Source organism: Panulirus ornatus, chromosome 22 (genome assembly GCF_036320965.1).
Source record: "Panulirus ornatus isolate Po-2019 chromosome 22, ASM3632096v1, whole genome shotgun sequence".
Taxonomy (NCBI): domain Eukaryota; kingdom Metazoa; phylum Arthropoda; class Malacostraca; order Decapoda; family Palinuridae; genus Panulirus; species Panulirus ornatus.
Genome location: NC_092245.1, coordinates 11,299,679 through 11,326,769, shown reverse-complemented (window position 1 = coordinate 11,326,769; position 27,091 = coordinate 11,299,679). Strand labels below are relative to the sequence as shown.

The window sequence follows — 27,091 nt, the reverse complement described above, 5'->3', positions numbered from 1 at the left end:
ATTATTATTATTATTATTATTATTATTATTATTATTATTATTATTATTAATGTAATCCTAGGGCCTCTGTTATGAGTCTGCTGAAGCTACAGGTTTGCGCTGTGCACGTGATTAGGGTAAGGTAGGCTCCTTTGGGGCGGGGAGGACCTCCATCTGACGGTGATGCAGCCTTTGCGAAGGCGACTTCTCGCTCCCGGTGTGTTACAACAACCCATTACAGCGGTGTGTTGAAGTAACCCGATCAGGTGAGGTATGTCTGGCTGGTAAACCTGGAGTTCATTACGGAACAGGAAGCTTTATTGACCCGGAAATAATGTCTTAATTTAGATCCCCAGGAGGGCGTTGTCGGCCTGGATGTTGTATGTGCAGTATAATGTTGCCTAATGGTCTTGCCTACTGTATGTTGCATTATCTTCAGACGGTTCATGTTTCTCTGTGTCCTTGCTGTAGGAACTGGGATTTCTCCTGCTCATTAATTTCTTTGTGTATGTTTTTGTTCATTGTCATCTTTTTTTTTGCGCTTTGTATTATTGCTTTTCTCTTATGTAATTTATGAAGAAATTAAAGTTTCATGATTTATGTATAATTAGACTAGTATGGATTACGGATGTTGTGTTTGATGGTGGTTGGTTAGGTTATGGTGGTTGGTTAGGTTGTGGTGGTTGTTTGATGGTGGTTGGTTAGGTTGTGGTGGTTGTTTGATGGTGGTTGGTTAGGTTGTTGTGGTTGTTTGATGAAGTTTTGTTGTCTCGGAATCTGTTGTTAGGTGGTCGAGTAGGATCTTCGGGAGGAGGATTTAAGCAGTGTTGGGAAAGCCGGTTCAGGGAGGTGAAGTATTTTGTGGTACTTGATTGTTGATGGAATGCATTCAGAAGCTGTTGGTGTGTGAGGTGGGGAACTTCACCGATGGTGGAGAAAGGTGTGTGGTAGCCATGTCAAGTGTTTGTTAGACTTTGCCGAAAATTTCTTGGGAGATACGGTGTTTTGCCTGCTGGAATTGCCCTTTTGCTGGGTTTATACGATTTGCAGAATTAGTTTATTGGTAAATCTCCGAGTGGTAGTTAGCTGCCCTGTTGTCGTCACCACCGCTTGCTTAATGAGGTAAGAATGTCTCAGCTACAGGATGCTTTGAAGTATTGTCAGAGATCGTCCGGATCGTCTACCTTGTGCAGCCACTACATCCTTCCCTCCTCTGTCACTTTAGGGCATGACGGTAAAGCCGTATGTGAAACTGTTCTTAATGTTCTGTAAAGTCTCTCTCTCTCTCTCTCTCTCTCTCTCTCTCTCTCTCTCTCTCTCTCTCTCTCTCTCTCTCTCTCTCTCTCTCTCTCTCTCTCTCCCTCCCACACACACAAATCTGCATTGTAGTTTTCGTTATTCAGCTTCAAAAGGTTGAAAGGTTGGGAATACATCAACGTTTCAGTGGTGGTCCGGCTGAGCCGTCCAGCGTGGGCGCCGCTGCTACCCAAAACCCGCGCCAATTTTCACACATTTTTCCCCCAGGGTAAAATTCCCTTTACCTTTTGTAGTGACGAGTGAAGTGATCGAGCCATCGAAATGTTTTAGCGTTTATTTAAATGCTATTACGCTTCCGATTTTAATTTTTATTAATGGCAGGATTTTCGTTTATTTTCCATATCATCGGATGGAATATTTTTGTACTTGGTGATGTTTCGTGACTGAGTGGACGTTTATGTTACTTTATCCGCTTATTGGCTCATTCCGGGGATGATTGAATAGAGTATGATTCATAGAAATATAAATTAGTCAGGATGTTTATATGTATTTGTGTCTACCTATCCCTCTCACTCTGTCTGTCTCTGTTTATGTTTGTATGTATAACGTGAGAAAGGGCGAATAAGTGTGAAAAAGGTATATATATATATATATATATATATATATATATATATATATATATATATATATATATATATATATATAGTTGTAGTGGAGGTACATGCTAACAGTCACAGATAAGTACAGCGGTTGGCGTTGGTGGCGAGTCTCGGCTGGCCAGAGGTATGGCAGCGGATGATGGTAAAGTCTTCAAGAGTTCTGTCGTTTTAGGCGGCGTAGACCAGTTCACAGGGGATCAGGAAGGAAGGTTGCGCCCGTTAGAGGTGCAGTTTTCCGCCAGAGGTGGAAGACACGGTAGGTTGTCCGTATTTTTGGATGTTGACCTCGATGCTGCATCACACATGTTTGTAAAATGATGTGTTCGAGCAGTCTAATTGTACAACTTTGCTCGATATGAATTGGGAAGGTCTGTTGGTGTTGTGAAGCCAGGTTACCGCGTCAACTCTTAAACAAGTTAGCCTTCGTAAAGTTACGTGGCGAAGTTATGCAAGTGGAGATTTTACAGTTCTGCCTAACTAAATAGATATAGTAATTATGTGTTAGATAATATCCTGGTGAAGATTGTACGGCACAGCTGTGAGTTACGTTTCCGAATGAAGTGTTGGAAGTGGAATATGATAAAGAAGACGAAGGGAAGTTAGGTAAGGATGAGGTTTGAGAGCAGGAGTTGTGTACGAAGGATGTCTTTTGGTACTGCCTCTTGCGGCAGCGTAAGCTGACTGAAGTTTTATTCCGTGGCACCGAGCGACCCACTTTCCTTTCCATTCTGGGCACGTAATGATTTGAATCTCTGTTCATCCTCTCTTACTTTGGCCGAAAGTTGGTGACGTTGAGTGCGTGACGTCCCCTGCCTGGGTGTGTGGTGCTGGATCTGTACCGAGGGTTGCGGGGACATGGGCATTACTTATCGATGAGATGTATATGTCTGGTACGTGTGTCAGTCTTGAAATAAATATTACGGTCTGCTGGTCGGCAAACCCAGCTGTATGGCTGACTCCGGCGTTAGGTCTTGGTTCCATGAAGACCCCACTGCTTGGCGGCCTGGCAGCTCGAAGACCCAGCTGCAAAGAAACCCCGCTTTTAGGGGGTGCTGACTGCACAGAGACGCTGCTGCTTAGAGACCCTCCGTACGAGGTTCGCTAACTGCTCAGAGACCCAGCTGTATGGGATGATGGCAGCTTTTGTTTTCAGCTTTAAGCCCGTCCGATGACCATGCATTTGTAGGACCCAGCTGTCAGGGGATCTGCTAAGCGGGGGGACTGGTCTTCTCGGGGACCTGGTTACTGGGGGACTGTGTGTTCCTTGGAAGTCCTGCTCACACGACTGCATTGTTCCCCCTTGGTAGAGAACCGCCAGTTAAGGCTGTTTTGCATGTATGATGCGCCATCATTGCGGCAGGGACCATGCATCAGTAGATGCTGGCAACGATAGGTACACGCACACTGCTGGGGGTTATGGCCTTGTTGCTGGTAACTGTCAGGCTTTGTGTGTCTTGCTCTATCTCTCTTTGTACATATGTACACATACACACACACACACACACACACACACACACATACACGGGCCACCGTGGTATAGTGGTTAGCGTAACTGATTATGAGTCAGCACGGGCATGGGTCCGAATCCTGAGCTTGGCAGTCAGCTAACACTCACCCCAGGTGTTCATCCTCTCCTTGGAGTTGACCGATAAATATGTACCTCTCTGAGGCTTGTGTGTCTGTGTATGTTTGTATACATAGGAGTAAAGACATGGTACATATGTAAAAGGTTAGGGGATAAGGCAACACCAGGGTAAAACTCTCTCCCCGCAACACACAAATGACAATTATATTTGTATAGAGGTGTACTCAGGATGGTAAGGCAAGATATGCTTATGTACATAAAGTATATATATAATAGGTATATGATTTTCATATAGAAATAAATAAGTAGGTGTGTGTATAGTTTCGTCTGACTGACGGTTCTAGTGGCTGTGTCTTACTTGGTGAGAAGGAAGTCCGTTACTGAGGTGCTTGTCGGTGGGGGGAAAATGAATGGTGGTAACCCGAGTCAGCTGCGTGACCTCGCGTGACCCAGGCCAACGTAGGGAGGAGCTGCGGGTCACACCCCGTGCGTGCGAGCGCGTACCACCTCAGCCTGTGTCCCGGCCTCCACGGAGGTACGTACTGCAGTGCCTGCAGGGGTGGGAGGTTAGCAACGGATTGTCCACACAACCTGTGATGCGCGTTTGGCACTTACGATCTTGGCGTCATTATTTCCATTATTTGTTTGTAAGTTCCATGTGTATTGCTCTATGCATTGCTCTCACTGATTTATCATGGCCCAGTGTTTTTTTCAGGTTTATCATCTTATTCTAGTTGTGTCATTGTGTGTAGTTAGTTTCACGTATCAAGTCACAGCGGAGCACAGATGATAACATCTCGCAGGTGATGTTTCTCTGAGTAAGAGCTGACAGAAAGATACAGGATATTAATTAGTTCAATCGGGTAGATCCATGAGCCTTGATCTGTTCATGAAGCAGCTGTCTTCCGACAGATTGCAGTAGTCTAGACGGGCGGAAGGAGTGAGGATGAATCATGAGGTCCGAGCTGAGGCAAGGGAGACGAGGTAGAGAGGTAGTGGCAGGGTAGGGTGGGACGGGGAGGTAATTTTGGTAAGGTCGAGACTGAGTGGTCGAGGTCAGTGTGTGTACCAAGTCTGTACTCTGCCTCACCCCGTCTCTCTTCTCTTGCATGTCTCTTTGTTTGTCTCCCTCGTGCCCAGCCTCTCACTACCCCTCCTCTTTCTCATATCTCTCAAAACCAGTCTTTAATCCCTCCCTTGCTCCTCCCTGGCCGTGTTCATATTGATCTCCTTGCCTCCCTCACCCTCGCTTTTATCCATCCTGCCTCCTTCCCCGCCATCCATCAGTTCATTTCCCGCAGCCCGCACGATGGAACGGAAAATATTTGCACTTAACTCTGATCACCAGTATATCTCTACAGCCTTGTGCTAATTATTCGTATACCGCGGAAGTATTAATTAGATTTAACGAATGTCACATTAAGATGATAGAATCTGATACTGACGTCTTATTTGAACGGCAGGTCTGATTTATCGAGTGCTTTACCAGCGGTCGTTGCCAGTAATTGACAGGCCTCGGGCTGGGATGAGGCCAAAGCATCAGATGCTCGTAATGGCTACACTTTTCCCTGATGTGTATCATGTGTGCTCGGAATCACAGCATTAGTTGCCGTGGGTACAGAGTATAGTGCTCTCCGTGTTATCTGCCAGCACTGAAGTTGAAATGGAATTATCAAGGCGAATGAGCTGAACGAGGGTTTTTATATTTGGTTGAGAATGCTGCGGCCATGGTGAAGGTTGCGATGTGTTGACAAGCTTTTGTCCGGCAAAACTTTGGAATATATTGTTGTCTTTCTTGATTATTGTGTTCTTCTTACCCCTCCTGTCTCACCTGCTCTCTTTGCTTTATACATATCGCGTCTGTCCCACAAATCCCTTCACCTCCCTCGCCTCCCCCCCCCTTTTTTTCCTTCCCTTATCTCTCCTCCCTCATTCATATCACTCATTCTCCTCACCCCTGGATGTAGACTACCGCACCATCTACCTCAGCGATAAGGTAGTGTGCAGCCATATGATAGTGATGCCCACTCTGCAATTTCTGAAAGCTTCTGGACTGGTTGTGGCAACAGCAAATGGTGTAGGGTTGCTCCTGGTTACAGAAGTGGTTACAGAGGAGGATGGGAGAAGTATATGGTCTAGCGTTGGCTTCAGTGTGGGAGCAGGTGCAGGGCGGGGGAAGACGACAGGTAAATATTAATCAACTCACCTCTTACTTATTCATAAGTGCTGCTTTCATTCTCTGTGCCGTTCTTTTATTGACTCACTGAGGTACTACGCATAGTCTCGTCTCGCATTACTTTAATGGTTTCATTATTGAAATATGTTTGCCTGCTTACCCTTAAATGTTATTTTTTTCCGATATAACCGATGTTTTAGTTCTAGAAGTGTTTTTATTGAAGGAGGAGGTTGGGTTTGTGTGGCTGATGATTGCCCCAGAGGTAGTCTCGAGAGATGAGAGATACAGAGGGAGTAATGGAAGGCTCAATACTGCAGACTTGGCCTCAGTAAGGTAGTGGGTAAACAAGGGTTTGGATGGCGGTAAACGCTGCAGTGGGTGTGGAGGAGAGGGTAGGTGAGTAGCGGGTCAGGCAGGTAGTCAAGGCAGGGTCGGGGGTGGTTGAGATAGTTGGTCTTGGCACGGTTTCTTTTTTCTTTTTGAATGGGTTTAATGGGAATAAATAGTAGCATTTGGGGTAGGGGAAGAGACAGGTTATCTGGGGGAAGCAGGAAGAGGGGAGATGTTTGAGCTTGAGTAAAGGGACGGGGAGGCTGTGTGGTCTTGAGCCAGAGGGGAAGGGAAATGCTTGTAGTGTAAGACTCTCGCTTGCGGTGATGACGGGCAGGAAGGTAGAGGGTAAGGGTATTTTGGTAGGAGAGGGAGGGAGGGAGTGCTTTCAATGTGGTTGGCGGTGGAGCCTGGCAGGAATGCAGGGTCTCAGTGAGGGTGTGTGGTGGGAGGTCTGCAGCTGCAGGAAAGTGAAGTTGTGTAGTGCATAAGGGAAAGAGGTGCTGATTTAAGAGGAGAGGGGTCGTCGGTAGGAAGATAGGGATTGGAAGGTGATAGAAGGGGTTGGGTGAGGCGAGTGAATGACATGCCCTAAACGAAGGAGACTTAGGTCAGGAGGGAAGGGAAGAAAGGGGCAGAGGTTGGCAAAGGCTTTAAGGGGGACAGAAAGTTTTGGGGATGAGGTGTTACGGTGGGATGACAATACAAGGATGGAGAACCAGCGCGGCATTATCGTCTTCATTTGTCAGACATAATGACACCCCCGAAATTTAGTTTTTTGTCATCATAATTTCATTTTTAAGGATCTTTTGTATCAAAACTGGATTGGTATTCGTGGCAGAATTCTATCATAGCTCACTGATAAACCAGTAGTTTTGTGAATGGTATATTCGTCATATCAGAGTACAGGGCTGTTCCAGTAACAACAGTAATTGCTGGAGGCGTACATCACAGCTTTCTTGGAAATTACAGTACTTGGCCTCAAGTGGATGTTTTGAGTCCACGATAAGAAGGTTACGGTCTTCATGCGGTCGACCATCGTACTGTGCGGGTGTCTGAGGCTCAGATGGTTTATAAAGGTTGTAAAAAAAAAAAAAAAAACAAGGTTTTCATTAATTTCGTCAAGTGGGGCATATTTTGTGGTAATTGTGGTAATAAGGCAGTGCGGGCTTGGTGTGGTGGGGGATGCATTGTAGGGAGTGTATGTTTTGTGGCTGTCGCACAACCGCTTAAGTGCAAGAAAATTATCGGACCTTGAATAGGACTTGGCCTGATGAAAGTTGTGCAGGAGTTGATCTACCAACACTACCACCATCGTCTCGTGCTATCCCTCTTTTCCTTCTCATTCTCGTGTCTCTCTCCTGCCATCATTTTATGCTCCTCCTAGTCATCATAATCATCATGAGCCATACCATTACCACTGCCTTGGTTGGTACTTTTAATACCGACACTACCACTGCCTTATCTCTGGCTGGAGTTAACCTGTAACGTGTGTAACATTGGCTTTAACCAGGATGATTCACCGTGTCTTTATATGCATCCCCCACGTCCTCCAGTACTCCCACCGTCAGTGTCGCAGGAACGACAAGGTACCGTCATTTATATCCTTCCACACACACACACACACACACACACACACACACTAGACACCAAAGCTGTTGTCAGTGCCACCATTATGAACCTTGCCACCACCACCACCGCCGCAAGTTCCTCAGCGGTAGTAAAGTGTCAGACACCTCACCATCATACGCTCATGTTGTATCCTTAATTACAGCAAGGGCTGACGCTCAAAACTGGCGACTTAATGACATAGTAAATAAAGGAGAGGCACACCACGCGCCCTGGAGTATAATATTTGGGTAACATCAGTTGGATTATGGACTTTATTGTGTGTGTTTGGCGAGCGTGTGTCTGAGGCTTCGTGCTTCAGTGTATTATAGCCAGGGGACTCCCATGACCGTGCCAGCCGGTCAGGCAAACTTGGCCTCCCTGTCACACCTACCTCAGAAGGAACTCTGACTGAGATCACATCGTGTGGAAAAGTGTACTTTAGCCGAGTTGGCTTCACGTAAAAAAGACAATGTGAGGAATTAATATTACTGTGGTCTGTAGTATAGTCAGGAACTGAGAAAAAATAATATAGAAATACTATCCAGCCAGTTAGAGAGTCAGGTCAGTCAGTATTGGTGTTATACCATGTGTGAGGTGGTGGCGGGCACGCCCAAAGTGTCATGCGGGAGTACCAGCTGATCACAGGAGCGCCATGAGGAGTATACTTCGTATGGGGGCGTGGGTCTGGGCGGCGTGGGCGTACTTCCACGCCTCTCTACCCTGCCACGCCCTTGCGGAACCCAAGGCCGCCGTGTTTGGAGGCGTTCCCATCATCGACGAAAAAGGTATGTAAATTTATTATTTCATGATTTTCTGTGTAGAATATTATTGTTGTGGTGGAAGGTATTATGGCGTGGCGGTGACACTGATGACCATCATTATACTGGTGACAAGATTTATTGGTCTTCCTCCAGTCTCTATAAGCCGAAGCGTCGTGTGTGACGAGGCTGTGTGGCGCAGCGGTGTTGGTGGTGCATGTGAGGCAAGCCCAGTCTCTGAGTATCCCTCCATCATAATGATGAGTCGTGTCCATCCACCGGGGGGGCCCCATTATCATGCTGCAGTCATCAGTGGCTGCAGGTGATACAGTGCTACAGGGATCGAGGCAGATGCACTCCCTGATCACTCCGGGAGAGACATTGGATGCCGCTGAAATTGCAGAAGGAAGTGTGTGATGAAGATGCACTCACTGATCACTCCGGGGGGGAGGGGGGTTGCATGCTAGGGTAGACGTGCTCCGTGATTACCGTGTGGAGAGTATGTTGGTGGTAGTGATTGTCGTAACTCTTCCTCCGTAATAACTTTCTGAAGGGGACACTTCATTTCGGAGCTGCTGCTGCGGAGGTGTGGCACCCCAGTGATTACTTTCTGTAGGGGACTGTGTACTGGATGTCCTGAGGGGGGGATGTGAGGAGGGGGGGGCTTTCGGAAGGGGGAGAAGGGGTAGGTAGGGCCTCCGTAACTCTCCGTATGACGCTCTGTCTTCGGTGCCAAATATGCTCAATTATATACAGCGAGGGGAACCGTCAGCTGGAGCACTGTATAGCTTTGACAATACCATCGCGAGCTTCAGACGTATCACGTGGGTATGTACCTAGCATGACGCGCTCAGACTCTGCTGATATTCTGTGGACGGTATAGTCATAGTTGCTGAGTATTATAGTTGTTCTTGAGAGCATGTGAATGATGTGTTACATTAGTATGTATGGTAGCGTGTGTGGCAACATCTTGGCAGGGGTCAGGAGAGGAGTGGTCAGCATCCTGGGTGATGATCAGGGGTCGGGGGCGGTCACAATCGTCAATACCAATCAATGGGGAAGGCCGCCTGGCCTGGCCTGCCCCAAGCCTGCCGGGGATAACGAGGGATTTTACGTCCTGTAACACTGGGACCAATTGTGTGGCATAATTAGTGTCGGGATGTGATGGGAGGGCCAGGGTGTGTGTGTGTGTGTGTGTGTGTGTGTGTGTGTGTGTGTGTGCATAATGGCCAGCTGCTCAGCCGCAGATTTCTCACGTAGGTTGCCCTATTATAAGGTAAACTGATTTTTTCTTCGTCTCGGAGTAGTGTAGCAGGGTAACAAGTGTGTGTCAGGAAATTAAGCGTCTTTGACTTTCTCCCTGCGTGCGGAGTTAAGGCTTAGGTGCACATATGCACTTAACAAACCCCTGGGTAATGGGGTAGGAGTTAGAGATGACTGTTAGATAGCGTCGACAGACTCTGAGAAGCGATGAACGATGTAATTAAAGTTTCTAGTAATTTATTTATAGCTCATCATTAAGAAACTGGTATAGAAAGACTCAGGGAGGATGGTCTCAGAGTTAAACATTTCTCGTGACTCAAACTGTGGGTAATGTGTAGGACGGTCTGATGAGAACTTCGGATGTATATTAGGTCTCGCAGGGCGAGGAAGTTGGTGGGAAATCATGAAGGATCTGTGAAAGATGCTGCAGGTAAGATCTATGGAAACATGAGTTTCACGAGAGTCGCGTGTGCCTCACCATCGACGGCTTGCACTGCGTTAAGGAGAGATGAGAGTGAGCGTTGCAGTAAGTCTGGGGTGAGGGGTGGAGGGCTTACTTTCGGCTTTAATTTGTATCACGTCTCCCGGACTGAGTCGAGAGTGAGTGGAGGCAAAATGTTCATCTAAGAGCCGACCAAAGTTAATACTATCACGATGAATAAAGTATCACAGAACGTGCTGCGTTTCCCCCTTCCTTATTTTTTTTTCGTAGAATTTCCACCCTCCATATATCACCCCCTCCCACCTTAAGAACTCCAATTATTTTCCCATAGCCATTAAAGTGTCCCTTCAATAGGGCCATTGGCTGTGGTGGTAACACAGTCCATGTGTCACTCTCGCCCTTCTGACACTCTACACGTCATTGCCTCTTGTGCGCACACGTCCACTATACCTCATGCATCACATTTTATCCTCACCGTTGCTGTCGAATAGTTTACGTGACTACTGTCCTGAACTTGAGGGGTTATTTAGCACAACAGGTGACAATGATAAGGTAACTGAAGTTTTAAGTCTGTTAGAATCGATCTTTTACCACCTCTCTGTCCCCATATACCTTTCCATTAGTCTCCAGACGTTACAAATCTGTGGCTGTCATTACTACATAGCTTTCATTAATGCCTCTTCCTCGTTACCTCCTCCCTCTGGCCGTCATAGAACGTTATTCCCCCTACTACGATGACCCGGGGACACCTGGAGCCCGGCTGATGACCGGCACAAGCCATTATTATCCCGGTGCAGGAGTGGACGATGTGTCCCGGTAATACGCATATCGGATGACGCACAGCCTGTTTCACACTCGCTAATCCTATTGGCAGTCGGCACGCTGACTCCACCCTCGTTTTACTCAGCGTATTCCCTTCTCTCATACAGTGCCTGTAGGGCACTTTTTTTTTTATCTGAATTTGATATATGCTGATAAATATATGATATGCTTGGTGTTAGTTTGTCCCAGTACTCCTGCCGTGTAGAAATGGTCGGCTAGATCCATCTTCACAGACCTAGGGATCCCCTGCTGGGAGGTGAGCGAGCTCCGGCCGGTTGCAGTGCGCTACGTCTCGGTCATTAACCATTCATCACTTTGCTATTCATTAGAGTTGGACCTGCAGGTCCTGGGAGTGAAGGCCGCCGACCTGAAGCTCGCTCTTGCTGACCTGTGAGCGACAGGCGGGTCGTCTGGGCCACCCTCGCCCCTTCTCAGCCTCACCCATTGATTGGTTTGATCCGGATGGATGGATGCGTCCTACCCTTCTGGTACCGTATGCCATACTCACTAGTGCTATCCGCATTACTTTTTGTGGGGAACCTTCCCTTGCCGTTGTAAGCTCCGAGCCATATACTCCTGCTGTTTACGCCTCTTATCCTGATATTCCTTAATGCTGCTCTGCTCCCCCCTCTCTTTACTCCTCGTGTCGGTTTTCTCCCTCTTGATGATCTTGTCCACGCTCCAATGGGCCGTTTCCTTTTTCCCCAGGTGCTGGCCTCTGCTCCCAGGTACTGTTCTCTTGGCTCCCAGGTGCTGCTGTTCTCTTACCTCCTTGGACTTGTTCGTGCTCCAGGGTTTGGGTTCTTTTGGCTCCCTGACACTCTTTCCTTTCCTCTTGCGTGCTGTTCTTCGAGTTCCAGGGTTCCGTTATCCGCTTTTAAAGTCATGAATAAGATGACGTTGGGTGCAGAGTCCAGTAGATGATTATGATGCATTCTCATTCTGTCAAAACAGCGCTTATTCACTGGATCCGACAGCTGTGTAATGGAAAACGGAAGCATAGCAATAGTGTAGGAAGAAAAGCAAGGTGTCATCCACGGTGTATGATGGTAGTAGTGTATGAGGAGAGGTCGAACTATTAGTAAGCAGAGGTCGAGGTGCAGAGTGGATGATACAGGAAAGCGAAGTACAGCGATAAGTGTGTGCTTGTGATGTGTAAGTGCTAGCCAAGGACGGGCCTCGTGCCCGTTAGCATAATGAATGTTGGGTTGTTGGTTTGCTGCCTGGATGTGTTATGGCACCTGGTGTTTGAGGTATGTTACGAGAGGGATGCCACACCAAGAAAATTCTCAATGTTTAGTTGATCTTTATGAAAATATTCATTGGCTGTCTGTTACCTGAGTTGCTGGTCAGGGAATGTTGTAGGCGAATCCTCTTCAGGTCCGAACTCTTATTATGAAATGCCACGATCGGGTGTGTTGTTTGCTCGTGCCATGTCGGTTACTATAAAATGAAAACTTATTTGTTAACAAATAGAGTATTGCTTTAGTGTCACTTTAAGGTTTTCTTGTCACATTATCTGAGGGAGCAGATGTTGTATAGGGATACATGATCCAGATGTTGTCTACCGGGATATCTTTCACTCTACGTGAAGTAAATCAGCTTCTAGTGTATGGCGTCCAGACACTTAACCCTCGACACCTTGATGCAATTAGAGGGACACTACGTATCTTGGGGTAGAGTGGTTGGACCTGCTGAAGGTGGCCCGACACCGCCTTTACGAGTAGTGGGGTCCTGTGTTATCACAAGCAGGGATGAAGGCCGCTTTGTATTGCATCCCTACCCCTTCACTCCCCATGCATGAGGCGCCCTAAGTAGAGAGTAAAAAGGGAGGATGTATAAAGGGACTCGTGTATAATCATTATTTGTGCTACGGGGAGAGTTTTACTCCCCTGTGTCCATGTCTCTTAACCTTGTTTATGTGTAACAGACACACAAACACACACCAGCCTAAGCTAGGTACCCATTTATCGACGAACCGCTAGGGTAGGATGAACACCTGGATTGGGTGTAGGCCGACTACAACGCCCTGGATTCGAACCCATGCGGGCCCGTGCTCACTCGTCACTAATGCAAAGCATTACACTACCAAGGCCTGTATGTGTGTGTGTGTGTGTGTGTGTGTGTGTGTGTGTTTACTGTGAAGCAGGTCTCGCTTCTGTTAAAATTGACTTTGATCTTATATGTCTCAGTGATGATTGGTAGTTACAAATTTGACAAAATAAGTAGCATGAATTACTGAATATATATATAAGGTGAGGGAAGTGATTTGTGTTTGGTATGTGAAGGTAGGTGAATTTCTCTTGATTATACTGTTGAGTCTGTTGTGGTCGTGATCTACAGTGTAACTTGATACACTAAATATTTTGTGTGGCTTATATACAGATACTAGTATTGAGATCTGCATGTTCTGAAAAGACGCAAAAGTTTATATGTGAACTTGAATAATTGTGTTCCCCTGTTGTATGTACTACAGTAGGGTACCAGGCTTATGGCAATGACTTGATGGTCTGGATTTTCTCGTGTTTACGACCGTTTTCTTTGCTTGTATATGTGACACTTTTATTTTCCTCAGAATTTATCTCACACATTCACGCATGTTGGAGTGTCAGTAGGAGTACCCGTGTGTGCAGTCTCCCGGAACAAAGCCTTTTGATATTTCTTGGGATAACATATGATATCTATTTCATGCTTACGTCCCTGCCAGTATGGCCCAAGTTGGAATGGACGGTCAGAATAATTCTGAACTTTTTATTATATACATATCGGCAGCTATATATATATATATATAGTTGCTTGCTTCAGAATTTGAACTTCACTTTTTTGTTTCTTTAGACCGCACCTACTGCATTAGGTGTTGTTTTAAACCACGTATGCTGTATTGGATAGCTATAAAGTAAACTTATACCATAGGCTTTAGAGTTAAGGAACTTGGTTGCGTCTTGCCAGTCAAAGAAGGCAGTTGATTAGGTTTTCATACAGTTATTGTATTCGTAGATGTTTGACCGTGTGTGTGTGTGTGTGTGTGTGTGTGTGCAGGAGGTAAACCCTCGTGTATGATTGAAGTTTTACACAATCTAAATAGTGGAAATGCTCGATTGTGATGAAACGTAATAAGTAAGTAAATGGAGGACTTCCTACAGGACCTGAAAAGGTACATCTGCTGCATGTAGTGATAACCAAGAGACTCTTCAGAAGCGAAGACGGCAGGTATATCAACATGTATGTACTGGAGGTCTGACTCACATGATCTCTACATCTCTGCGGGTACTCAACAGCCAGCCCTCCCGCTGCGTTGTACCCATGACCTCGCTACTTCGCTAATAAAGTTCCCGCTACTCTGCTCGAGTCCTCACTGCGTGGGATATGAAATTTCTGTGAAATATTTAAGTGGCACTCTGGAAAGCCCTTGTCTGTGGCCTGTAATGATCCAGACGGGAGCCGTGTGGTGGCGCACTCCCATAATGGAGAAAATCACATGGCATTTCTCCAGTGGCAGGGACACTCTGCATGTTTACGCCACCTTACTCATGATTATCATACTCAAGTGTGGCATTGCATTACCAAGTCTGATACGTGAACACCGCTGAATGTCTCTCTCCGAGGAATTTCTGTGCGTCTTTATGATCAGTTGGACTTCGTACTGGATGTAGGCTGTAGTGAGGGAGTCGCCTGGGATGGCGTAGTTTTTGTGCTTATCATCACTGTTCACTGTTTGTATATATATATATATATATATATATATATATATATATATATATATATATATATATATATATATATATATATATATAATGTGTGTGTGTGTGTGTGAGTGTGTGTGTGTGTGTGAGAGCAACATACTCACACACACACACACACACACACACACACACACACACACACATCAGGTTACGCCACTTACCCATTTATCGGCCAGCCTCAAGGAAGGGTATGAAGAGCTGGGTTGGCCGTGAGCCGGCTGCCCAGTTCGGGACTCGAACTCTGGCTCATGATATCAGCCGTACGGATACACTGGTCCTCAGACAGATACAACGCTCCAGGAAGGCACGACCTATCAGACAAACGCAGGCCATCAGACAGACACATGTTTACAGGTAGACATAGTCCTGTAGGTAAAACAGACAAAAACAGGCTGGCAGACACTTTCATTAATTTGAAAAGAGAAGGGCTGCCGGAGGGAACCCCAGCTTTTAATTATTCATATGTGTGTATCTAGTCCTGTGCCCCTCACCTATATATAGATTTGTTCTAACACTAAGCTAAATAATTGGATAGTTGATGGGGTTTGTAAACTCTTTAATCTCAGGTACATGAAGATTGAAAATTTGAAATTCAAATCAACATTTGAATTAATCTCGGTGGAAGCGACTGCTATGAAAACTGGTCTGGGAAAATGTGAGTAGGTGGCCTGCAGTGTGTGACCACTGGGACTGGTCGGGAGGTGGGGGTGTGGAATGGTGAATGGAAGGGTAGACGGGGGTTTTGGGCCAGGGGTAGTGTGCGCCCCACCAGGCAGCTGAGGAACTTTGTGGTTTAGTGATAAATGTTTCCCGTCACGCTCAATAAGTGGCCAGAGAAATGGCTCGTCCCAGGGTGGCGCTCTGAAACGGCTCAATCCATCTTCTTTAAAACTGGTCAACGTACTTGTGCAGGTGATGGGGTGATGGACGTTTTGCCCAGCGGAATCCCGCATACAGGCATCATCGCGGCGCCGACAAGATCTGGAGCTACAGAAGTGATCACTTCACACAAGGAAATGTCAGCCACGCATCCCACATGAGGGAAGCTGTGGTAGGAGGCTGTGATTAAGTCATTCGATGCTGGATAGAATTTTTCTTCTGTAATGAAAATAGGGATATCAGTTACAGGTTCTGTTAAGATCGTATATAAGACTTTCTCCATATCATGGTATCATAGATATTATAATAGCATTATTATTATTATTATTATTATTAGTAGTAGTAGTAGTAGTAGTAGTAGTAGTAGTGGTAGTATATCAGGGAAGTAACAGCTAATTGTTAGAATAACGTGAGTATGATGAGTGACATATTTTCGTCTTGTAGTTCTGTAATATGATCTCACATGTCCTCCTCATTCCCTTGTTGTGGTGATGACTGTAAAGTCTGCATGTTTTCATTTTATGTTTTGGTCGTCACTGTCTTCACCTCTTAACTTTATGAACAGACCCTTCCGTATACTCAGTAGATGAAATACAGTGGCACAGAAATGGTTTACGTGTCCATTACACTGCATAGTGATTGGAACCTTTTTTACTTTTATTAAAAAACAGAAGTGATAGGTTTGTATTTCACTTGTAAGGAACTTATTCGATATTATGATTAAGTACTTGTTTATTAGTATATTAAGTGCGGGTCCTTTGTAGCTGTTAGGGATGGAGAATGGTACAGAGGACCTACAACCAGGTGTACCTTTGCTTTAAAGAAGGAACCTATTAAAGCTTATAGGTTGTATGTTCCTGACATAGAATCTGATGGAGTCAATGGTATTCCTTGTGGTGCCTGTAGTCCCACCCGGCACCAGTGGTGTGGTAGACTACATTTTCTGGTTCCCACAGCTGCAGCATGTACTGCCTCCCCGTCTCACTGGTGGAGTGTACAGCATGTTCCTATACTCATGTGTGTCTGGTGGTCAGGACGATGGCAGATTTATGGGGTTGTCGGCGCGCCCAACGTTTCTACAAATATATCCTATTTTCGTAGGTTGGGTGAGGTTAAGGGCGCTACATGTGAATGTGATTAGGCCTACCGGGAACGCCTCGCATTTGTTCCAGGATATATTTTGGGAAGACCGCCATGTAGGCCTTGGCTGCCAGACAGATGTAATGATTCTGTCTCGTGTTATAATGAAGCGTTGGGAAGAGGAATTATGTATCTTTTGAAATCATCTGTTTACCTTAGTGGAAGGGTTGATAGGTCTCGTCTGTACGATGGTTGATGATAGAAGGGTTTTGTCTTTTTCCATGTAAAGCCTCGACAAATATGTATTGTATATCTTAATCTCTTTTTTCGTTCGAGAATTAGTGCTAGAAATGAAATTAATGTTTGGCACCGATACAACAAGCAGCGAGTTCTAAGTTAGACCTGATGTATCCTGTAGTGTACACTTCACCTGTCTGTGTGTCACACTGACCTGTTAACGTGTGACAATTACTTGTGTTTGTAATAGTTCTTCCTGTATCACATGATGTGTGACATGGATATAATATAATCATTATCATGACCCCAGACTTTTGCATGTTTTTGACGATTGGGTTCGTACCCTGGAGTCATTGTCCAGGTCGAGCGTTCACTGTGTTGGGAGCGCATCTGTCAAACGGATGTGGCTAGTGATGTGTGTCGCTTTGATCCAATAGACAATAACAGTTAATGACTTCCTCTGGACTGTAATTTGCAGTAATGGTGGGAAAACTACGAAAGTTAGATTTATTGGGATATTAGATCGCGTCATCGTTGCAATTAGCAAGGGGGGAGGGAGGGGGTCATGACTTAACTTGGGACTCTTGTAGGGTTTAATAAATCTGTTTTAATGCAGTAATTGTGGGAAGCGTAGCCTGATGGATGATCCTGGGAAGCTTAGCTTGATGGATGATCCTAACAGCTTGTGGAGTGGATGTGTTCTAGCTGATACATTTAGCTGGTTTTGGATGCTCTTCTCTCTCCCTGGAGCTCGGCGAGGTGTCCTCGGTAACTGTAGTTATATGATCCTCGAGGACATGTGGTACACTAACCTTCATATACGCTGACCTCACCGTTCCTCGAGCGCCTGTAATGTCTTCATCAGACCGTGGCGTGTGTGACGGTAAAGTGAGTAGTGAGTTACTGGTACCATATCTCCTGCATGTTGAGGTAGGTATACCGTCCAGGAATTTCTGCATTTCTGTGATGTCTTCATCTTGTTCCTCCGGCAGGGAACTGAGGCCTCTTGCGCTCCGGACTGCTGTTTCAGCGAAATGATTTGCATATTGTCACCCGTTTCATGGATAAGCAGCTTTCGTATTGCATTAGTTTTATCAGTTATCTTTCTGTATATTATTCCAAATTTCAGTGATTAGAAAAAAAATCAAAGTGTACAGAAGATTCCAGTCAGGAAATTTTGATTATTTTCGAGTGACTAGTGGTGTGTTGGTGAGTAACATTAAGAAATGTCCAAAGTAAGATAAACATACGATGAATCTCTGTCATCTGCACTACAGACGATGTAGATGGTGGGATTTTAGCCTGTCACAATTATATAGATACAAGATTGCTCGATCACTGTAGCGACTGTATCCTTGTAAATGTGTTATCACAGTAACGTTAGATATGAAGCATGCATGGTGCAGTAGGACACAGAGGAATAGTGTGCACTATATTGGAATGTGTATACCATAGTGGGAAAATGCGCATTGCATTTCAAATTATTCACCATGAGCGTAATGATGTAACGACAAGAATTGTCCAACATGGACTATGTGCGCCAAATGATTGGGTACATATGGTGTATATAATGTACATAACAGTTGCCTAACATAGATGATGTGCAATATATAAATATCATGGAACTCCCCAGATATTTTGTATGTAGGTAGTCGAAATTATTGAGGGAGTTGCAAATTATTTACAACTAGAAATATATGATTATATGGGAGGGTTGTTAGTCACGCTGGTGACTGACATTTCCGGAGCAGTGACGGTGGTTTGGTAATTAATAGTGCCTGGTTTTGTACTTGTAAATTACTGTAATGAGCCTGAGCCTGCAGCATTATGACAGGGGCTTCAAATGGCATAATTATGTGAGGCGTCCAATCGAGTTTTTGGCCCCGGGATCATATTATTTAAATTGTTAGTAATGTATATAGCATTGCCTCATTGTGTTGTACTCTCGTCGTGATATGATTAAAACTTTTGTTGTATTAATCAGTAGATTGTCAAACACTTATGAATAGTGCTCAATCATACTTTTGTTTTTTTCGTAATGCAATGAAACATTCGTGATATATACTCGTGTTTTTTTTATTATGATTGGAATATTCATTAGGATATTTACGGTAACCGAACCGTTTTTTTGCATAGCAATGACATGATGTGTTGCAGCAGGAGTGTAGATGACGGTATAATGGTCAGGTCTCTCATTTCTTCAGGTTCCTGGCCCGTGGTAGTGGCATGTTTCCAGCTTTACCTTTTGAGCAGAACGGTACGACTCCTGGATATGATGACCAGACCCTTGAACTATCCCTTAATGGTCAGGTCAGATGGTCGTTCCGTTGTTCTCAAGGACCTAACATAGTCCTGCCAGAGCCATGCTTCTTGTCATGGCCACCGTCTTGCTCATAAGCATCGTTGTATAGGTGAAGGTAATTTCATGAGGACACACACACACACACACACACACACACACACACACACACACACACACATTCCCACGTTGAGAAAAATATATTCCGAAAACTTTTGAAGGGACAAAAAAAAATTCACACTAATGCTTTAATTTAACTCGTATAAAAAATCTGGTATGGAATCTCAAAGCGAAAAATACTGATAAAAAGTGTATATTAATTCAAAAGAGAAAAATGTAAATTCTTTAATGTAAGTAAAATTTTGGGGAGTATTCTTGGACCTGATGTGTTCCGTGGTTCATTTCGGAGCTGTCCATCCCCTGACCTTAAGGGACAAGCTTTAGGGCTGGTTATCTGCTTTAGGCCCAGCATTGATCCCTGCTGATGATGATGATGATCGTCTGCTTCTGGTGTGTAGTTGTAGTTAACCCTCTGCTCAGGATCTAGGCTTCTTGTTTGTGTACTATCATGACTGTGGGATCTTGCTCCCTGCCTACTCAGGCTCTAGCACTGTTACCTGCTACTTGTCTTCCTGATTAACTTACTTCAGATTTACTGCTTATTTGAGGTTTAGGCCTGCCTCTTACTGATCATAGTTCCCTGTTAAAGGATTCGTCTTACTACTTACATAAGAGCCTGGCTCAACGTCCTGCTTCCTGCTTTTTTTAATTTGGAGGCTCCAGTCACATGCAAGAGTCCACACTGCGAATTTTGGAGAGAGTGAAAAGCCTGGCTTTTAAAGTTATTAGTTATTGGGGAAAGACATGAGATGGTAGAGAGTTCCAAAGCTTCGAGGTGGAGGGAAAGAAACTGTATTAACACGACCCGTCCTTGAGTTGCCAAAGGTCACATGATAACCATGTGACGCAGCAGCTTGCCGAGTATTGCATAGTTTAGTTAGTTTTTATTTGCTCTCCCAGCAGAATACGACGCTTTCTGTGGACTAGGTGTGGAGATCTCGTGCCTCCTGAGAGTCCTGGCCTCTTCCTTACCTGCTGCTCTGGCCTGGCCTGCCTCTGCTTATGGTCCTAGCCAGGTCGCAGCCAGGTAATGAACGAGTTTCTTTGGTCTCAGGTGTTGGTCAAGTTTTATGGCGTCCTGAGGCCTTTCCTGGGTGGTCGGGTTGGAGTCGTCCTGTGTTCTTTTGTTTCGTCGATGCAACGCCATAAAGCTCACTGAAGAACGTCTTTTTTTTGTGTGTGTGTCATCGAAACATTTAGATTTTAGGGTCAGTTTTCTTGATTTGGTCATTATTGCTGACTATGCGAGAAGACTCCAAATGAACGAAATTTGTTGCAGGCAGAGGTGGTCAGTGGAACTGCGATTGAGAATGGGATAGTATTTTTATTTGGGTGGGATAATGTCCCTTTGCCAGGTAACTTAACAACTGTGATGCAGTTTGCCTTAGATAAACTTTGTTCTGCAGCATTTCTGTCCTGGTAATGATACTGTTATTGTGAAAAACGTTTGTTAATCACTTGGGTTACGTAAAGAACCTCTCCGTCCTTTATTGCCCCTCCATCTGGCGCGGACGAGGTACACTTCCTTCTCTCTCCCCACAAACCCAGCCGACCATCCAATAGCGTCGTAGCAGAGCCTCACCTATAGTTGAGTTGCCGTTCCTGAGGCCATAACGAAGCTGGTGGCATCCGTAACAGACGTCTTCACAAGGCCAAACAGCCACAACTCATTAACCTACGTTAACCCCAGCCACAGGGAGGGACCAGTAACGGCCCTTAAGGCTGGTTCATTTGCTCATTATGGAAATATTCATTAGTTCATGATGATGAGGTTCTCGGAGCATTCTTCAGCCCGAAGTGAAAACACTGAACTCGTTTTTGCTTTCGTGTTTGTGGTTCTTTCCTCATATTGTGACTTTTCACCATCCTGTCTTAACTGTCTTCAGGATCTCTGACATCTTCCTTTGGTCAAGCCTCACCATTCCCCATGCAGGTTGTCCAGTTCCCCGTTTAATTCACCGAACCTCTTCACCTGCCCCTAATTAGGCCCGACTAAGTTGCCTTTGCTTCCTTTAGCAGACTTTAAATTTCATTACATGTCACCACTTGCCTTTCACTTGCTTCATGCCCAGGATATCTTATCTATCCTCAGTCCACCCATCTTGAACCTCCTCCTCTTTTTTCCTCAAATTTTCCAATCCCTCTCTTCAAATCTACTTCCTTTCTCTTTAAGCTGAAAGAGAGAAAAAACGTGAAGACAGGTGAGCCTGGACACTCACCTCTCTATGCTCTCTTTCGCTTCCCCGCACATGGCCCAAGCCTCCCTTCTCCTTTTGTAAGTTTGAATTTTTTTCTAGGTCCCCTTCCTATGTTCTTAGTTCTCATTTACTTTCAAGCTCCCTTACCTTCTCATGTGTCCCTCATGTGAGCAGAACCCATGTTATTTTCCCCTAAGCCTTCCTCCCCTACCATAAAGCTGCCTTCACCTTGCCCTACTGCCACCATCACCCAGCCCCTCCCTGTCTGGCCGGAACCACTCTGCCACACCCTTCAGACTGGCCACATAGCCTCTGGATTAACCGATCCCGTCAACCTCCCCATAAGACTCGCTGTGTCACCTAACCTCTCGTTTCCTTAATCCTCTTTGGCTAACCACAAGCTCCGTTAGTCACCTCCAGTCTCTTAAGTGACCCTCGTCCCTTTGGATCCTTAAGTTCTTTTTAAGCGGAAAGGGAAGCGCCAGTAATGCTTTCGGTAACCTCAGGGCCGAGTGGGTCCCTACCAAACTTCTGTAAGGCAGCTCAAATGTCTCCTGAAATACGTCCATAACCCCAGGGGAAGGTCCTCTTCCAAAACTTCCAGGATTTATCTCACTGTTGCTGGACTCACCCTAGGGCTGCGAGGCTGGAGGAGCCTCCGTCACGGGTCTGTGGTTCTGCTGAGGCTTGCTGATTCACCCGGGGCTTGAGCACCACGTCAACGGAGACACTATTGTGACAGAAAAAAAAAATGATCGGATTTAAGGTGTTTGGAAAGGTATTGTGCAGGGCGTTCATAAAGGGAGTTTTACGGGCACCTTTCCAGGAGGCTGGACAAGATTTAGGGTCTCGGGTCTGTTGGTAGAAAATGGAGTTATGACCCAGCCAGAAAATGTTGTAAAATACCATTTGTTGTGCTGTTAGCTTATTGACGTAAAAATAGGAGTTATGGCGTAAACTGAATATTTTTATATTTATTTCGTAAGTCTTAGGATACTAAAGATGCACTCACGATGTTTTGTTACGCTTCATGCGTTCGCATACTCGTCCACGAGTGTATGATGAGAATGGTTTATTGGTAGTGTTGTTTATTTTGTCCATATGTGAATCCCGCTGCCGAACCGTCTCCATGGGCGTCCCGCACGATGATTTCCAGTGGAGTGCTGCCTCAGCCACCAGCGTTATTCACAGGTCAGTTTAAAAACCACTTCAGATTTGTTTACTTTTTTTTTTTTTCAAAGTGTTGGTGCTCGCACGGTCATTGCGGCCATTGTGTGGCCTTCCCTTTTACTGATGCCCTTCTTAGCAACTCCGTTTTGTCGTCAGCGTTTTTCTATGTATGTATGCGGGATAGTGTATTCGTTTTGGTTGTTTCTCTGTGCCTCTGTTGTGCTCTGTGTGTGTGTGTGTGTGTGTGTGTGTGTGTGTGTGTGTGTGTGTGTGGAGGGGGAGAGTTAGTGACTGAGACAGTGGCTTCACCATCTACGAGAGAGGGACTAGAAACGGTGGTGTTGGTGAGGGAGGGCCAGCAGTTCCCTCCAACATGGTTGGTGGTGTTAGAGGCATCAGTAACGACATGGACGCGGGGGCCGGACGTGTGCACCGCCTCTTCTGTCACAGCTTTCCTCCACCGCAGCTTCGCCAACTTTTGGTACATTAAGGACGCCGCGTCGGCTTAAATATGGTGAACGCACGTCTCTTTTCCTCCGGTATTTGAGTTTATTGTCTTTCCAAGTGAAAAAAAAAGACTTTTGCACATTATTACGGTAGTTTTGGTCTAAAATTCGGAAGCAGAAATTATTCCCTTGGAAATATTGAAGTCATTATCCACACTTAATAACCAGAACATAATGAAGATAGTTTTAGCATAAGGAAACAGAAATAGTGTTGCCGTGGTCATTAAGGGTCCATTTATCGTACTAACTGCACAGAAAGTCAGAAGAAAAGCTGGCGGTGTAGTCTTATGGTTTAGCTAGGACAATACCCTCCAAATGCATTCATCTTAGCGGCCTGATTATACTAATTTTCTCCGCGGACAATGTACGTGGCTTCCTCCCTCCCTCCCTGCCTGGCCTGGCCTGGCCTGGCCGGGCATTGTGTGGGGCCGCTGTGCCTGCCTGCTACCCTCCTCCCCCGCTCACCTCTCACGAAATGTTCTGCGCTCGTGGCCCTGGGCGTGAGTCATCTTGCTTTCTCTTCTTATATCCTTTGACATCTCTCTTTTGGCTTAGTCCAGGGAATCCTCTCTCTCTCTCTCTCTCTCTCTCTCTCTCTCTCTCTCTCTCTCTCTCTCTCTCTCTCTCTCTCTCTCTCTCTCTCCCCATTTTTTTTTTGTTGAAACTCTTTTCCTCTGTCCTAACCAGCATTTCCTGTGGAGTATTGTTTGCAGTGTTTTAAAGACTGTCTTCTGTATCAGACATCATATGAATGTAAATTCTATTCAAGATAAATAAGAACTGAGTTGCTTACATTAATTGAGTATGTGTACGCTTGTTGTACGTACAAGTAAAAATGTAATTGTTGTTTACATATTTCATGGTTAGAGATAACAGGAAAAAAGCTACTCAACAACGACAATTTAATTTACACATTAATTAGTACTAATATATTTGAATTTTTTTTTCTTAATTCATTACTTTTTCGCAAAAAGTATCTTGGATTCGCATTTATTTTGAGGTTATCGTTTACTTCTAAGTTGTTCATGTTGTCACTTCGTGAGTTTTTTTTTTTTCTCATCCTTTGTGTGTGTCTTCCCTCTCTCCACCCCACGTCCACTCTCCCTGTATGCTTTTTATGGTTGTCGTGTCCATATTTAGTGTGGGTTCCGTCCCTCATGCCTTAAATTCTTGCTTCTGACCAGCTCGTCGTGGTGGACACCCGTGGTATGTCGCAGGGCGGGGGAGGTTCCTGGAGGAGCCGGAGGTCTCTGGGGATAGTTGGGGTTGAGGATAGTGGAGGGATAGTTGCACTTGGGATGTAAACTTCGGAATAGGACTGACTTAGGGTCAAACGATTGGTAGTGACAGTGGTGACTCGTTTAAGATTGGAGATGTTTTGTATTGTGGTCTGAGTAATACTCCTATCTTCCCTGCTACTTTCTGCCCAGTGTTTTATCTCGTTACATATTTTGTGTTCGATTGAATTTCTCACGTCGTTTATTTTTCCCGTTGCGTGTTCTTTTTCCCGTCTCCCTCTTTCTCTTCTCTGTCGGTTTACCTCTGTCTCCTATTCTCTCTGTCCCGCCATCCCTTCTCAAGTCTTCCCCCTCCATCAGCCTCTCTGGGCACGTACCATACGAAGATCAACCACAACACGGGGACGTGACGCGGTATTCTCTGGTAATCTTTTTAAACCTTCCGTTGTTTTCTGCGTGGTTACATCTGACGTAGATGCCAAGAGACGGCCATTACCAGGAACATTTCTAGCGTCGGGGACATCTACAGTCCCTCTACTCGGGGTCATGTCTTTTCCAGAGGGGGCATCACCAGGAACATTCCTCTCGTCGAACACATCTGGCGTCGCCTCAGGGGCGCTACCACAAAGATTTCTCAATTGGGGACATCTTGAACCCCCTCTTCTCGGTCACGTCTCCTAAAAACACTGCTCACGTGAGCAACATTTAGCGTTCCTTCCTAGGGCTAGATCTTCTCTATGGATACCGCCATAGACTTACGCTCTACGGAGACACTTAACGTACCATCATAGGCCCACGCCTCCGTCAAGGCATCACCAGAGACATTCCTCCCACTGAGCTGGGAGCACGTAGGACTGCTTCCCAAGGCGAAATCACCTTGCGGGGCCTCACTACCACAAACACTCATCCACTCGAGAACACTTCAGTGTAAACGCCAGAGAAGTGCCTGGATGACACATATGTTGTACCCCATTTGTTTAGCCTTCTGCTCGTGGGGGATGATATGGACACATCACGATCCAGAAAGTGTTATGTAACGTGGAGTGAACCATCCTGCGGGACACAAAGAGTGGACTTTTGTATACATTAAAACTCTTGTGACTTTTAGACGTGAATCGGGTAAAATGGTTTTAGATGAAGGATGTAAAATGAAAATGTCATCTAGATTGCTTTTTTTTTTCACTTTTACATCCAACAGTTTTTGAGCTGTGTAAACATGCGTAAAAATTATAGAGGTGTGGGTGTTTCCCACCCTGTATTAACGCAGCGGGGGGGGAACGGGATGGGCTGGATATTCAATCTTTTTCAGGTAAACCATTATTACCAGTTGTGGTATTATCGTCATGCACCGCATCTCTCTCTCTCTCTCTCTCTCTCTCTCTCTCTCTCTCTCTCTCTCTCTCTCTCTCTCTCTCTCTCTCTCTCTCCCCGCTGCATTCTTTGTGGGAGGCAGAGAACCATAATTCTTCTCTTGCATATCTGTTCAATTATCTGTTGTGCTTGAGAGACGAAGGGACGCCTTAAGTTATAGATATGGTATTAATATTTCATGATTTATTACATAATTGTGATAGATAGTAAGTGTGTGAGACGTTGTGAATTATCAGTGATGACGTCGTGGAAACATATCGTTATTATGTGCACCTTGAGCGGCGAGGGTTGCACCTGGGGCATCATCAGTCACAGAACACCGTCGCTCTGAGTTATGGATCTTGTTGACAAGCGGGCTGGACGCCGCCCGCCCCCACCTCGTCCATCATGGCTTGTTGCTGGTGTGTTTGGACGGTGTGTGTGGCTAGGGCTCGGTGTCAGTGGGTGTTGTCAAGTGTACTGTTGGCAGAAACAGTTTTATGAGCGGGGCTGGGTGGTCGGAGTGTTCCGGTGGGCGGATGTGATGGTGTTAGTTGGAGAGGAAATGGTGGTATGGGTTGGTCATAGGTTGTGGCCGAGGTGAGTGTTGGGTGGAAACGATGGTGTGGACGCGTCTAATAATCTAAACATTTCAACATAGCCTATAACATACATTGCGTCTCAAAGGTCCGGACTCACAGATAGAATTTGATGATTACCTTAATGGTAATCATATCCATGAGTCCTTCGTGGATATGCAGATTCTTTTCATCGTCTAAACTAAAGGTAAATAGCGAATTTTGTCAATGAGTACAGACTTTTGTGACTGTACGTTGCTAAGCCTTAAGTAGGTGGAATAAGTGAGTCTCTCATGCAAGGTGGTCAGTGAGAGACCACAGAAGGTTCTTGTCTGCATCACCGACTTAGTTCGATGAATTTGGAGGTGGATTTTCACCAGCAATACCCAAACAGACCCAGAACCTGACAAATCTTTTATCACTTGCTGAAAAGACTAATGCAGTTCGAATAATTCCATGACCTCCTAGCTTAAGTCAAACGCCAGCCAGAATGATTGAACCGGCACGTGAAGCCTCAGCATGATAGTTAGACACCCCCCCACCCCCCGCCATTATCGTGCAAAGAAAGTAATACAAACCCGTGATGATGGGAGCGAGCGAGGCAGAGAGTGTGAAATAAGATTCACAAAGCGGCTTGAAGTCGTTCGGGCTGATATTCCCATCGTAAGATGAAAATGAGAGTGGGAAATAATCTCCTCTCAAAGCTTCTCTGGCCTCAAACGAATTATTTAAGATATCCGTATTATACACCACTCTTGTTTCAGCATCATCCAGCCAGAATGATACTTTACGTTCGCCTATGATATCTTAC

At 45.4% G+C, this 27,091-nt stretch overlaps 1 protein-coding gene across 2 annotated transcripts in view; it reads left to right on the top strand.

The window, feature by feature from the left end:
- Positions 1 to 27,091, top strand: part of LOC139756541 (inactive tyrosine-protein kinase transmembrane receptor ROR1-like) — a 535,210-nt gene that overhangs the window by 111,336 nt on the left and 396,783 nt on the right. The window contains exon 2 of one of the 2 annotated variants that reach the window (XM_071676097.1): positions 7,761 to 8,382. The exons of the other annotated variant lie outside the window; for it this stretch is intronic. Coding sequence (XP_071532198.1) covers positions 8,250 to 8,382 — 133 coding nt within the window. The 5' untranslated portion in view covers positions 7,761 to 8,249. The remainder of the gene's footprint in view (positions 1 to 7,760; positions 8,383 to 27,091) is intronic. 2 annotated transcript variants of the gene reach the window in all.